Genomic DNA, 13,395 nt, shown 5'->3' on the forward strand with positions numbered 1-13,395 from the left:
CTTGTTAACAACATTTGCTTCGGTTTAAGACAAAATCAAAATAAAATTGACTAGAACAGCACGTGGGGATGTGACTATAGGGACGTACGAGTATATGTTTTAATCTGTACATTACTTATAAAATTCACAACAATTTGAATTTAGTTGAATGGGTTTGATACCTATACTTCTTCATCTTAAGAAAAAAAAGGGAAGTAAGTTTGTAGGTTTGAACTGAGAGGAATGTAGACAGTCCCTAAAGAGACTTCATACCAGCTTAAGTAATACAGTATTTGACGTAAAATCACGTTTACCATCTTTAATCCTTCTTTTTATCTGTTAGCGGAGTTCATTCAAATATTTATATTCAATACAAAATTAGAAGTCCACTACATTACAATATGTTGTCACTTGAAAATGTTGGTAGCTCAATATTTAGAGACAAACTAAATAAACAGTGATTGGAAACAACTCAGAAATAAATATATTAGACGTGTTGTAAAGAGTAAAGTCTTACAATAATAAAAATGCCAGACATTTTAAATTTAGTTCATAAAAGTAGGGCCATAACTAACAGATTAAAATGCATTACCAGACTAAGCAAAAGATTTAACATGATAAAGCTATATGTCCATTATGGAACACATTTTGGCCTCACAATCCCAGTATGGATGCAAGTTCTATTCTCTTTTAGAGTTGATAGCTTTAAAAACACGCACGATCAACATTCGATATTGAGGTTTTTCTTATATGCATTTTTATCCGAAATGTTGAAAAGTGTGATATTTGCCCTCCCGGTGGAGCGATTATGGTCTTCAGCGTAAATATTTTCAATATTCTTAGCATACTTATATCGTACATTGTAATGTAGTCGTTCCAACCAGCTTATTAATGGAAGATTATTATAATTTTACTAGCTGACCCGGTGAACTTCGTTTCACTTACCTCTTAACTTAAACCACATTAATTTAAACCCTAATTATGTATTGCAGAACCGGTAACTTTATAAAGGCATCATCATCATAGTATAGTCTATGCTATGGCATCTTAGAACTGTTCAAAATTCAATGAATACAGCGCCTTCTACATCGCAGCTGTTGAACAATGCCACAATAATTAATAAAAAAATGAAGGTGTCTTTAAAAAGGCGTTTTAAATTTCTGTCAGATCATGTGTCAGATCGCTTTTTTTTATAATTGGCTGAATTCCTTTGTAACGTGATAGTCTCTTTCCTTTAAATTGATTGATTGATTTGTTTTTATAGAAGAAGAACTTTTACAGTGCATTGTCCCTTTTGCAAAAAGTGGATAGAACGGCAGAATAAAACCACTACCTGTCCCAGTTGCACTAAAAAATTGTTAAGATGCGACGAATGTTTGACAATAACCGCTGATACTTCAACTTTTGTATCAAGTGCGGTCACAATTTGAGCCGCATAATAAGAATTAACAGAGCCAAGGAACAAAACAATCAAGTGAAACAACAATTGTTATCAAAACCAAAGTTCGTCTCAACAATGCTATCATCATCATCTTCATCATCTGAAGGAATATAATTTTCAGAACTTAATTTAACTGGTGAAGAATTAAAATATTTGGATGAGATAGAAGAAAATCAGGAGATCAACATCGGCAATATTCTGGCTGTGCCAAACTTGTCCGAGTCACCGAGGCCTCCCGCCACGTCGTCAGGTCCTAGTGAGCAAAGTGAAGACATCATTAGCAAGCCGGGTTTATAAATAATATCAATTAATCTAACATATTATGTTGCTGATTCTAGTGCCGAGAAATTTAAGAAAATATGTTTTCTAGCATTTACCCTTCACACGCAATCTTTTAAATCGAAAATCATAGCTTTCTTATTGAAAGGATTTATGGTGTAATATGATGGAACTCTACAATTTTTTAATAAGATTACTTTAGTAATAATGCATCTACTTCCGTCGCTTGTATTCAGCTTCTGATATTAGGGAAAGAATGTACCATCCCTTTGCTTTTCCTTTAACTACAGTAAAATTGTTAAGGGATACACCCAGTATCAACCGTATGTGCAAAAAACATTCGCAGCTTTCTTAAAGGTGGGTATTAGAACACCGTTTAAATATTATCTTCAATGCATTAGATGGTTTATTCGTCATTGGTACAATCTAAAATAAGAATTGGATAATAATTTGTATTTGTAATCAGCATAACACTAGTGATCGAGCATTGTATAATTATTTAATATTTTATAAAATTTTAATGTAAACAAATATTTCTGTGTCTTTTGTGAACATCAGCTGAAAGTTTCAACAGCTGTTTAGAGTCAGTTAAGTTTGGATTACGTGTCGTAAATATTATAATTATTTTCCTGAATTATTAAATATTCTGACAAACTCTTCTAATGTTTCTGACCTTTAAACCTTCCCTGGACTTCCTCAAACAATTCAAGACCAAAATTAGCCAAATCGGTTCAGCCGTTCTCGAGTTTTAGCGAGACTAACGAACGGAAATTCATTTTTATTTATATAGATTTAATTAATACGATTATTGTATCTTAACTAATGCAATAGCTAATATATAATATTTTCTTACACGAAATAACGACTATAAGAAATGTAGTGATTGGTTAAACTGTTCTCTCACGCTACACCAACACCAGTCAAAATACCGGCTTCTCAAATCGTTATTTCATTGGTTGGTTAGAACTAGAATGAGCAGAGCAGTATTTCAGCATTAACATAGCACAATGAATGAGAAGAACCGAAAGCCGATGCCCGATTGTGACGATTAGCAGTCTTTGGTGTTTAAATTCAATGTTTATTAATTTATTGTTGTAGAAAATTAATGTAAATAACTATATTATTTCATAAGTAACAGTAAATGATTGTAGCTTAATCAAGATTAAATTTCAACACCCAGTCTAAGTGAGGTACTGTACGTAACAATATGAATAACATAACATACTCTAATGCATGAAGGGGTGGCACATGTTGAGTATGCTTACCATTTTACATCATCCCTTTAATTTTATTGAAATACATTGGTTAAGGTACATATTTTGGAATTCTTTATTAGTAATTTTTTATACTCTACTCTGTTGGTGTAGTGGTTTATGACATAAAATAAATACACTTAGGTTAAAATAACTTAAAATTTTAACATAATTTTTTATTATTATTTTGTATGTAGTCTAACCTAGTATATATTTACTTGAAGCCAGCACTAGTTGGTGGAATGTTTATTTTTGGCCATTTCATGGATCTCGCTGTTTTAAAAATGAAATTGCTTAGAGTAAATTTAAAAAAACAACACGTTTTGTAAAGCCTTGAACATTTTAAAAATCAAAATTAAAAGAAACTAGTAAAGGTACTGACAGTAGTACGTCCTGTGGCCATCATTGGGACTGTCAATGCTGCCACGCGCTTATGGCGAAGAAAAAAAAATAAAAAACATCCTTCAAGATAGTCATATTTTACTGCTCATTACCAGTAAAATAGGCTATAAAATTCGAAAGAGCTGATCAGTAGCTGTAGGCTAATGGGGTAGAGTACGATAAGCAGACCCAGTTTTTAATATTTTAAAACCCTTTGAACCCCAGACCAAAATATTGATGGTGGAAAAAAACGTACCAAAATCATTTGACCTAAGAACTACCGAGAATCCCCGGAGCAAAAACAGCTGTTTTGCATACTGTTTGTAAAAAATTAATACTTTTGCTATTTTTTATGCTATTGTCTTGTATTACACACCAAAATGTCCAGAATGAAATTGTATACACAGAAAAAGATTAGTCTGAAGTATAAAAAAATGTTTAACAGCATTAAAATAATTTTAAAATATATGTATATAGATTTTTAGGCAAAAAAATTGATTTTAAGATTTTTTAAATTAAAAAATAAGAAATATTTTTACTATGGGCACCCACATTTTATTTTTCTAAATTTAGTTTTGTGTATGTACACAAAAAAAATTATATTGATATCTCTAAAAATAAACTTTTTTTGAATTTTTATATAAAAGTATGTGACTTGTAAAAACCTCTAGGCGTACAACACAAAAATCACTGATATTACCTAAATAAATAAATTAGTAAATAAATAAATAAAAAAAATTAGTATTTTAATAAAATACATATAAATATGTATTAATACTCATAAAATAAGTATTTTACGATTTCAAATAAATAAATATGTATTAAACGCATATACCATGGCGACGATATTACGTCGCCCGGGGATTCTCGCAACTTCATTGGCGACGATACATCGTCGCCGCGGGGATCTTCGCATATCTTCTCGGCGACGATATTTCGTCGCCTGGGGTTCAAAGGGTTAATTGACAAGATATTACTAAATTATAACTATCGATATGCAATATAATCAACCGATACTCAGTTGTAAGATTACAAAGCTGTTTTTACTGTTGTATATGTGTCTCGATATAAACTTTCAAAACTTTTCATTCAAATTGGAGAGAATGGGATTGATGCTAATGGGATTGAAATTGGCAAATTCCATGTTTTGTTTTGTTATACATCTGTAAAAAAATATAAAATTGTTCAAAAAATTCCGTTTTTATGTTTTTCTTCCTATAGGCTAATAACTTCAGAAGTTTATTAAATTAAATAGAACTTTAAACAAATTAAAAGTTTACTTTTAATGCTAATAGGACGCTAGGGGAAAATATAGGAATTTGTATTCAGCGCTCTGAGGGTTAAGAGATTGTGGACTAATAAATTTAACGGATGAAATAAATCAAAACATTGAATATTTTGAGCCTATAATTTATTATTATATTAATTATTTAAATTTTATTAGTCTAATACAGTTTTTGTGTAATGAAAAACATATTGTTTAACACGTTCGCTACCAACCGGCACATATATGTGCCGGTAGGGTCCATCAAGATAGACCACCATTGTGTGAGTTGGGCACTTCTCACAGACCAGCTCAAAGTAGTGTGGTCATTACCGTAGCCCAAGAGTACAAATTTGTTCAAATCAATTTATATATCATTTTATAGCCTTAGGCAAACGTATAACTTGATTCCACATCCCTTTTTTTTACGTTGTATACATTTTGGCTAGTGGCACATATATGTGCCGGTCGGTCTGTAGCAAAAAATTAGGCTTAGGCTAAACCTCAAATATAAACTTTTTCTAGTTGAAAGTCAAGTAAAAATTGCCATAACTGTGTTAGGACACATTGGGAAAATAATAAAAACTAGTGTTGACATGGTAGTTATGTGTATTGTGCAAACTAAAACAAGATCTTTGGATAAACACTTTGGAAATAGCAGAATATGTTATTAAAAAACTCACACAAATGTCTCTTATTTTATAAACTCCATTTATGTAATGAGCTACATTTTTATCTTTGACATAAAACAGTTAGGAAATAAAAATGTCTTAGGTAACACACATTTTGTTTTAGTTTTTCACTTGTGAAATTCATTGAAACACTCTGGCATGCAGAGTCCGAATTTATTGTCCTTTTCATCTGTGCAGCTGGAACATGTGAAGAAAGTTGTTTTCCGCTTTTTCTGTCTTATTCTACAAACATGACACCGTAGCCTCTTGTTCAATTTGACTGGGTCATGGCTTTTTTGACCTGAGACCTTGAACTGCACCAAGGAAGAAATTGTGAACATACCGAGAGACCAAGTGGCACAAATATGTGCCAGACATCCCTGTAGACCGATATGAAAGAATGAAGTCGAAAGAATAGACCGATCGTTACCACAGCCTTTTATTTAATAATACTACACTGGCACAAATATGTGCCGTCGGTCCACTGGAACTGTACCGAGCGGCACAAATATGTGCCATCGGTCTATAAGAATCAACTAGCCGGCACATATGTGTGCCAGCCGGTCCATATTAACGAAAAAGTTTTTACATTTCGGTAGCGAATGTGTTAAGAAGTGGATTGTAAATACTCTTTAGCTTCTAATTATTTATACACATCTCGTTATCCAAACACATATATAAACATATCTAAATATAAAGTATATTGTCTTTGATAATCTAAATGAAGTAATTATTGCTAATCCCATTGTTTTTTAAACTAAATTTTGATAATTAGTGAAAGATAAACAAGGCGTAAAAAGTAAATGAAAACACTGACTGAGAGAGTAAAAATACAGAGAATTGATACAGAATAAGAACACTTATAATATCTAAGGAGATTAACTGCAGAAACATGAAGCCAGAGCCAAGGAGAAAAATAAAGAACAGGCATACATGTAATAAAGCTGATGTATAATATATAGCATGTTTAGAGCTTGATTGGAGTCGAATTCTGACTATCCTGATAGAAACATTTCATTCTAATTACAAAAACTGACTTTTTGATATAGACGTTTATAGGGATCTTACACAACTTAGATATGTGGTTGCAATATAGAGTATAGTAGAGGGAGACGAAGGCACAGTTTAAGTTTTTTCTCATACTCCAAAAAATGGTACTAGTAGCAGGACTACTTTTAAAATGAATGAAAATGGGTATTTTATTACATTGTGAAATGTTTGGCATACTGGCATAACCATAACTCAGGTTGGGAATAGTTATGTATCAGTTTGTAAGAATGATTTTTCAACTTTACATTTTAGAGTCTGTGCAATCATTATATGCAATGTCAAAAATTGCCCTGTCAGTAACAAAACAAGAAGCCTATCAATATTTAAATTTATTCGTATTCCATAGATATATTTTAGATTATGATAATGTAATGTACAAATATAGAATATTAGTTTTAAACAACTAAATTTCAAATCTGTCAAATAAATACATAGAAATGTTTTAAATGCTCAGAAATTTATCCAACTGTCTCATCCATAACAGTGGAATGGCTCTATTAGTTTTTTGTGGTTAATTGAATGAATAAATTTTAAAAATGGAAATTCACAGTAATATTGTTTAATATTTATTTGTTGGTGAAAGTAATTGTGACAGTGGAAAGTGGATAATGGGCAGAGTGCAATATGTGGAACCAGCTTAAATATTATAATCATTGATATCATATATCAAGTAACAGAACTATTGACTCTTATCAATTGGGTAGGCTACATTAATTAAAAATATAAAATTATAAACTTTCAAAATATATAATAACTTAAACCTAATTATTAAACAGGAAAAGCAGGAAATGTGATTTTTTAAGCTTGTTTTAAGCTCTCTCCTGTGTAGCATTCAACAACTTTTTTCAAGAAGTGGTTGAAAAGATTGTACCCAAACAGTTATGTAGCTCACTTCATTTCCTTACCTGGTATTTACTATTAGGGGGTTACAATGTCCTGTAACCAAGAAGAACTTATTTATGATCTTTTACAGCAATTTCATTTAGTAGCATGAAGTTAACTGCCATTCTTTTTATCTTAGATGAAAATAACCTATTTTAACAAAAGGATTATATTTAAAGTAAAAACATTGTTTATAGTAAAGATGATTTAAGTTACTCAAAATTAATTTATCAACATCGGTTAATAATTTATTGGTTCTAATAAAAGATATTGTTCGTGAATATGGATATAAAAACCAATTCCGTATATTGTACCCCACCCAGTAAGATCTTCTGAGAATTGAATATCAAGTTTGATTTTTTTCTGCTATTCAAGCGGTCTTTGAAAGTAAAATCGGAAGAGGGAGATGATGTAAACTAGTAGATTTGTTAGTCTTGCCATTGTTGATTTGTCATTATCTTTGTCTAGGTACATATATACATTCTTGTTGGATAAAATCAGTTGTTTTATCTTGACTGAGCAAGTTTTATATAATAGACTTGGGCACATGGAATAGTGAATAGAGAGAGTTGTGGGATGGAGGGATTGTAAAGTCTTTCTGCAAACATAAACTCGAGGCAGTGAACAGGTTGAGTCGTGTCATTTGCAGGATATAACTGTTACTTGTCACCAATCAGTTCTGTTTCACATGTGCTGGTCCGTAATTACTTAAAAATAGCTGCATTAACAAGTGTGCATTATTAGTTGATTTCTTTTTATTCCTCTTAGTGTTCTACCTGATTTTATAAATAATTAGTATTGTATTTTGTGTGATAGTGGTCTGCCTTAAAATAGAAACATTTGTGGTGAAGATCCATGGAAAATGCCAAAAAAAGAACAAAAGCACCAGTGTTGAGTTTTTGTCACTGTAAAACAGATTAAATAACTTTGAACACTGAGTATTTTACATAGTCTGTATAGAAGGGCCTTCAATTGCAATTGTAATTCATCAGCTTTATTACAAGGGCTTCTTAGATGAAGGTTAACAGGTTCAGTTATTTATTAAATAAGAAACTCTGTTATTAATGGGTGTGTGAATTAAGATTTTTCTCTTACTCAATCCATAGACGTAGTGTAGTATATGTTTTGACCTAAGCCCTGTTGTGAACAGATGGAGGGGGAGGTGGAGCTGGTGGCTCGTCAGCTGGCGGGGGCTGTGGAGCTGGCGATGGCCAACTCTGTACCACAGCAGCAACGCTTGGAGGCCTACAACGCTTGTGAACACTTCAAGGAGAAGTCTCCACTCTGTGTACAATGTGGCCTGTATCTTGCACAGAAGCCAGAGTTTTCCCTTGTGGTGCGACACTTCGGCCTGCAGCTAATGGAGCATTGTATCAAGTATCGATGGTACAACCTCACACAACCCGAGAAACTCTTCATCAAGGTACAGCTACGCAGTTTTTTCTAAAAATCAGGTGAATAAGACTTAAATGCCCTAATTTTTGTTATGAAATTAATCAAATTATTTTCATTCTCTTGGCAATTAAAATGTAATTGTGAAGTTTCAGAATATTCGAACTTGGAGGACTATTAAAAATAAATTTTACTATACATATGGTACCGTAACCTTTACTATTTCTTTAAGAATTTCTAGATAAACTTAATTTCATGTTATTTAATGAAATACTTGTTATAATGCCAGTTTGGTAACTTCAGTAAATAAAATGTTTTCTTTATAAATGTATTTCCAACTATTTATTGAGAAGTACTTATTTTTATATTCAGAATTTACTTTCTTATTAGATTTACAACTTTAGCTGAGGATATATAGTATTAGTGGCCCATTCCATAAAAAAACCAACCAAAACCAACCACTGATCTGACCCTTTCATATAGAAAAAATTCAACAAATTTGACTTATTTAGCTTTAATAGTTTTGTAGCTATGATGTTTAAAAAATACTATGAGAACTAAAAACAGCCTTTTTGTGTATTTTTAAAAGCTTGTCACTCAAAAAAAAAATTCAATGTAGCCTAATCTTGGTAGGTACAACTTTCATGATACAAAAAAAATTAACAAAATCTATACATGTAAAACTAGCTTACAAGAAATGTTTAGATTTTATAGAGGAAAATTAAGCACACAAGAAAAATAAATTTCTCTTGATAATGCTTATAAAAACAATGTGTGTATAATAATAGTATTTTCTCGTAAGATACAAATTTAAACAATCCATCCAGATTTAAGTTGCCAAATTTTACTCAAAAATTCTTCATTAATAGCTTTTTTTTACATTTTTATAACCGATTTGTTGAAATATTATAGTTATCATTAATTTACATGTTTTACTCTTCAGCTTCCTTATCTTAAACTTGCTAGGTTATTGTAATGTAGTTTCACTGTGAACACAAAAATTTATTTGTGTAGACAGTATTTCTTGTGATCCATCATTAGTAGTTAAACTATTTCAAGCAGGTTTTGGTCTCACTAGACGTAGAAAAAATCATTTTGCGAGCCATGTTAAAATCAAACATGGATATTATCATTTGAGTAGTACCTAAATCAATTGTGTCTCATGCTTTTTACTCTAACTGATGTTTTCATTGTGCTTTTTAAGTTTTATTTGCATAATTTTCATTGTTTAAGGTCATAGTCTTTTACGCTGGTCTTAATATTGAATTTGTTAAAGATACTGTTTTACCATACAAAATCAAATTTCCAAGTTAGTAATAAGTTGTTATATGTAAATTAATTGCTTCCAGTAGGCAAACAGTATGTAAACTAAACCTTATGTATGATTCAAATATGTAAAATATATATACATGTAAAAATTTCAATTTCACTGTCACAAGCAGAAAAACCTCCTGCAGCAGGTTCAAAGAAACTTCTGTTGAATGATTAAAAAGTTAAATAATTTTGAAGTATAATTTTTCTAATAATTTTATGGTTGGAACTTAAGTAAACTGGAACCTCTCAAATTTCTTCAGTGTGTCTCTCTTTTCGAACCTGAGGGCAAGTCCTTAGCTAGACAGATATACAATCCCAATCCTACAAATCTTGTACAGGAGAATGCAATGAAGTTGATCGAAGGTGGGCTGGATGTACAGTCTGTGGAGCAGGCACACATCAAGGACGCTCTATCCCGCGTCATAGTAGAGATGATCAAACGGGAGTGGCCGCAGCAGTGGCCGACCCTCCTGACAGAGCTGAGCCAGGCCTGTGGCAAGGGCTGCACGCAGACAGAGCTAGTACTGCTGGTATTCCTGCGGCTGGCCGAGGATGTGGCCATACTACAGGTAGGTGTCCAGCGTAATTCTTTAAATCAAATCCAACTGAATTTCTTGTTTTTTAAAATTATGTAGTGATGAATATTTAATCCTTTAAAACGTTGGGTTTACCTCAAAAATATTATGTTTTTTGTTCCATATTTTTATTTAAGAATTTGCATAAGTGTATTAATGTGACTGAAAAATTATAATATACATATTGAACTGTGAGGTTTAATTTTTGTGAGCTTTGACAGAAGGTTAACTGAAGGACTTTCAGCGATCTAAGAATACCGTACAGTGGCAATCCCAATACAAGACACATTACGAGAGTTGCAGTCGAATCATGCCCAATCATAGGTCTCAATGCTGGAATCACTGCTCACTGCTGACCCACATTTTAATTTGTTAACGTTTCATTAACTCTAGAAGTGGCAGGTGCCGGATATACGGTGCGGTCGGCTGTTGTCTAAGTGGCAGCGCCGGAATTCCGGCCCGATTAAGTTGCGTCGCATTATGTTATTTTTGAAGGAGTAAATATAATCTGATAGTGATAAAAATCATATATTTGGAAAGATGAAGAATCATACTTTACAATAATAACGTATATACTATTTTTTAGATATCCTCTATGGATATAAATAAACAGTTGTACAGCAGACACCTGGCCCGCCCGTGCAGTTGTGACGGTGGTTGTTACTGCACAACATTTGTTTACTTTCTTGTGTTGTGCCAAGTGCATAGTTTGGAGTTTATTTCAACTAGTTATTACCTATGAGCTAAATAATAATAGTCTATTACACATATTTTTGTAAATAATTTGTGATAAAATGAATGAAAACTTTAGAGAAAGATCAAGTGACTTGAGAGAACTGCTTGAGGAGCTGAATTCTTCACCTGTATATATTGAAAATATATGTATGTAACATCAATGCGTTTTAGATTTATTTTTTAGTTGAATTATAACCAAAATGATTCATAAAAATGGTTTTAGGGTATTGAATACCTTATATGTCAACATTTATATAATGGCTTTATGTTTTACCCCTGTACATAAAAAATAAGTGCGTTGGTACATTCCCGTAAAAAAAACATAAAAAATGTAAGTATGGATTTTTAAAGTCATTTAAACTATATATTTCTGATATCACAAATAAATTCTAGATAAAATGTATATATTAGAATTTTTTTTATGCGCTTGAAGTCAAGTACAAAACGGAATCCGAGGACAAAATTTTATTTTTTACTTTTTTAAATCTTTTTGTCACATCAAAAATTTATGACAAGAAAATATTTGTTCTGTAGAACATGTTTTCCTGTGTTCTTTTATGAAATAAATTATGTATAATATGTTAAGTTTGGAGCATTAGTTGAGGTAGTAATATACATTAGAAAAATACACAAACAGTTGGCCTAAAATACCCTTGCCACTACAGAGAATTTACAATGCCACCTCTAGGGTTAACACTGTTATTACATACACTTAAGTTAAGATAAAATTGTGACAGTTTGTCTCTACCTATTTAATAAGGTAATATGACCACTACATCGGTATAAAATAAATTGGGAAATTCTGATTTAATGTGTTGGAAAAGTATAATAAACCAAGAAAAACTAATTTATCTTTAGAGAAGAAAAATTATGGTTAATTGGCTACTACTTTTTAATATTTATTTATAGTCACATAAGTTTCGTACTCAAATAAGTTTAAGTTAAAAACCAAATTTTATGAAGGTTACAAATTGGTTTATTCAGAACTAAAATGGGAGAGAAGTGTAACTTACTTAGCGTTGTAAAATAAAATAGCTTTGGTGCACTGTGAATGAGGGCGCTGGACCTATAGAGTTATAAGTTATAACCTTGCTTTTAACTCTTATAAATAGTACTCTAATGCATTATAAGTGTAGTACAATAATATTAACACGTTCGCTGCTAAAAATTAAGTAATGTATGTTGCTAGAGGCTAATTTTTTTTTATTAGTATTCACTTACCAATTTAGTTGTTGTGACACGGGTTGGTACAGAAAGGTCATCAAACACCAAAAGAGCCGAATTTCGCCCATTTTGAAAACGCTGCAGTAGATCTACCGCACACGCTCCTGGGGCCAGTCTCTCTTCGAAGCGCGCACCGTTTTCCTTATTGTTTTTGGAAAAACAGACCACTAACGATTGTTTTATAATAATACTGGGAACAAATCACTTAGTATAACTAAAAATATATTGATAAAAAAACACTAAAAACTACTATTTACAACCCAACCATCCCTCCCCAAGGTACGCTTCATTAGTCATGGAATTGGTCAAAACAATGTGGGACACACAACCCAGGCTGTCCATCACATTCTAAACACTGCCACATCACGTATTTCTTTCTGCCATTTGCATAGCAAACTCTGCACCTCTTTTTGTTTAACTTCTCTTTCCACAAGCCACTTTTTCTGTAATCCGTGAGGGTACATGGGGGACGCGGCGGCGCTTCAGAGGTCGAGGAGGCTCGGGAACGTCCGGGAGTAGCTTGTCAATAACCTCCAGACGGAAGTCGTACAATGGCATTTTGTTTTCTCCACTTGATGTGCGAACTTCGTTATAGAGATAGTGTGCATTCACTAACATCATCTGAATTACGTGGACAAAAATCTTTTTATACCACCGCAGTGTTTTCCTTTTCGCAAGGATAATATGACATCATTTGGTCACTGCGGTCCACGCCTTTCATAAAATGTTGTATTGAACAATTGGTAGTGGTTTTAGTCTCTCCAAACCACCTCGATTAATTGAATTCACCATGTCATTTTCAAATTCAGTGGATATGTAAGAGACAACGCGTTTGTCTTTCCATTTGGTGACAACAACACTTTCGGCGTAGCGGGCGATGGTTTCACCCTTTTTCAGGTTGCCGATTTGACTTCAGGAGATACGTATTTTCTGTCCAGCCGAAGAGTTCCAGTGC

General features: G+C 32.4%; 1 protein-coding gene across 2 annotated transcripts in view; it reads left to right on the forward strand.

Annotated features, from left to right (window-relative positions):
• The first annotated feature begins 2,690 nt into the window (after positions 1-2,690).
• LOC124362247 (exportin-5) overlaps positions 2,691-13,395 on the forward strand; it is a 40,819-nt gene continuing 30,114 nt past the window's right edge. Inside the window, exons 1-3 of one of the 2 annotated variants that reach the window (XM_046816589.1) lie at positions 2,691-2,889; positions 8,351-8,623; positions 10,245-10,475. In XM_046816589.1, coding sequence (XP_046672545.1) covers positions 8,351-8,623; positions 10,245-10,475 — 504 coding nt within the window. In that variant the 5' untranslated portion in view covers positions 2,691-2,889. Of the gene's footprint in view, positions 3,010-8,350; positions 8,624-10,244; positions 10,476-13,395 lie in introns of both variants that reach the window. The other variant, XM_046816590.1, reaches the window with a different exon arrangement.

The sequence above is a fragment of the Homalodisca vitripennis genome, chromosome 5 (assembly GCF_021130785.1).
Source record: "Homalodisca vitripennis isolate AUS2020 chromosome 5, UT_GWSS_2.1, whole genome shotgun sequence".
In the NCBI taxonomy this organism is placed as follows: domain Eukaryota; kingdom Metazoa; phylum Arthropoda; class Insecta; order Hemiptera; family Cicadellidae; genus Homalodisca; species Homalodisca vitripennis.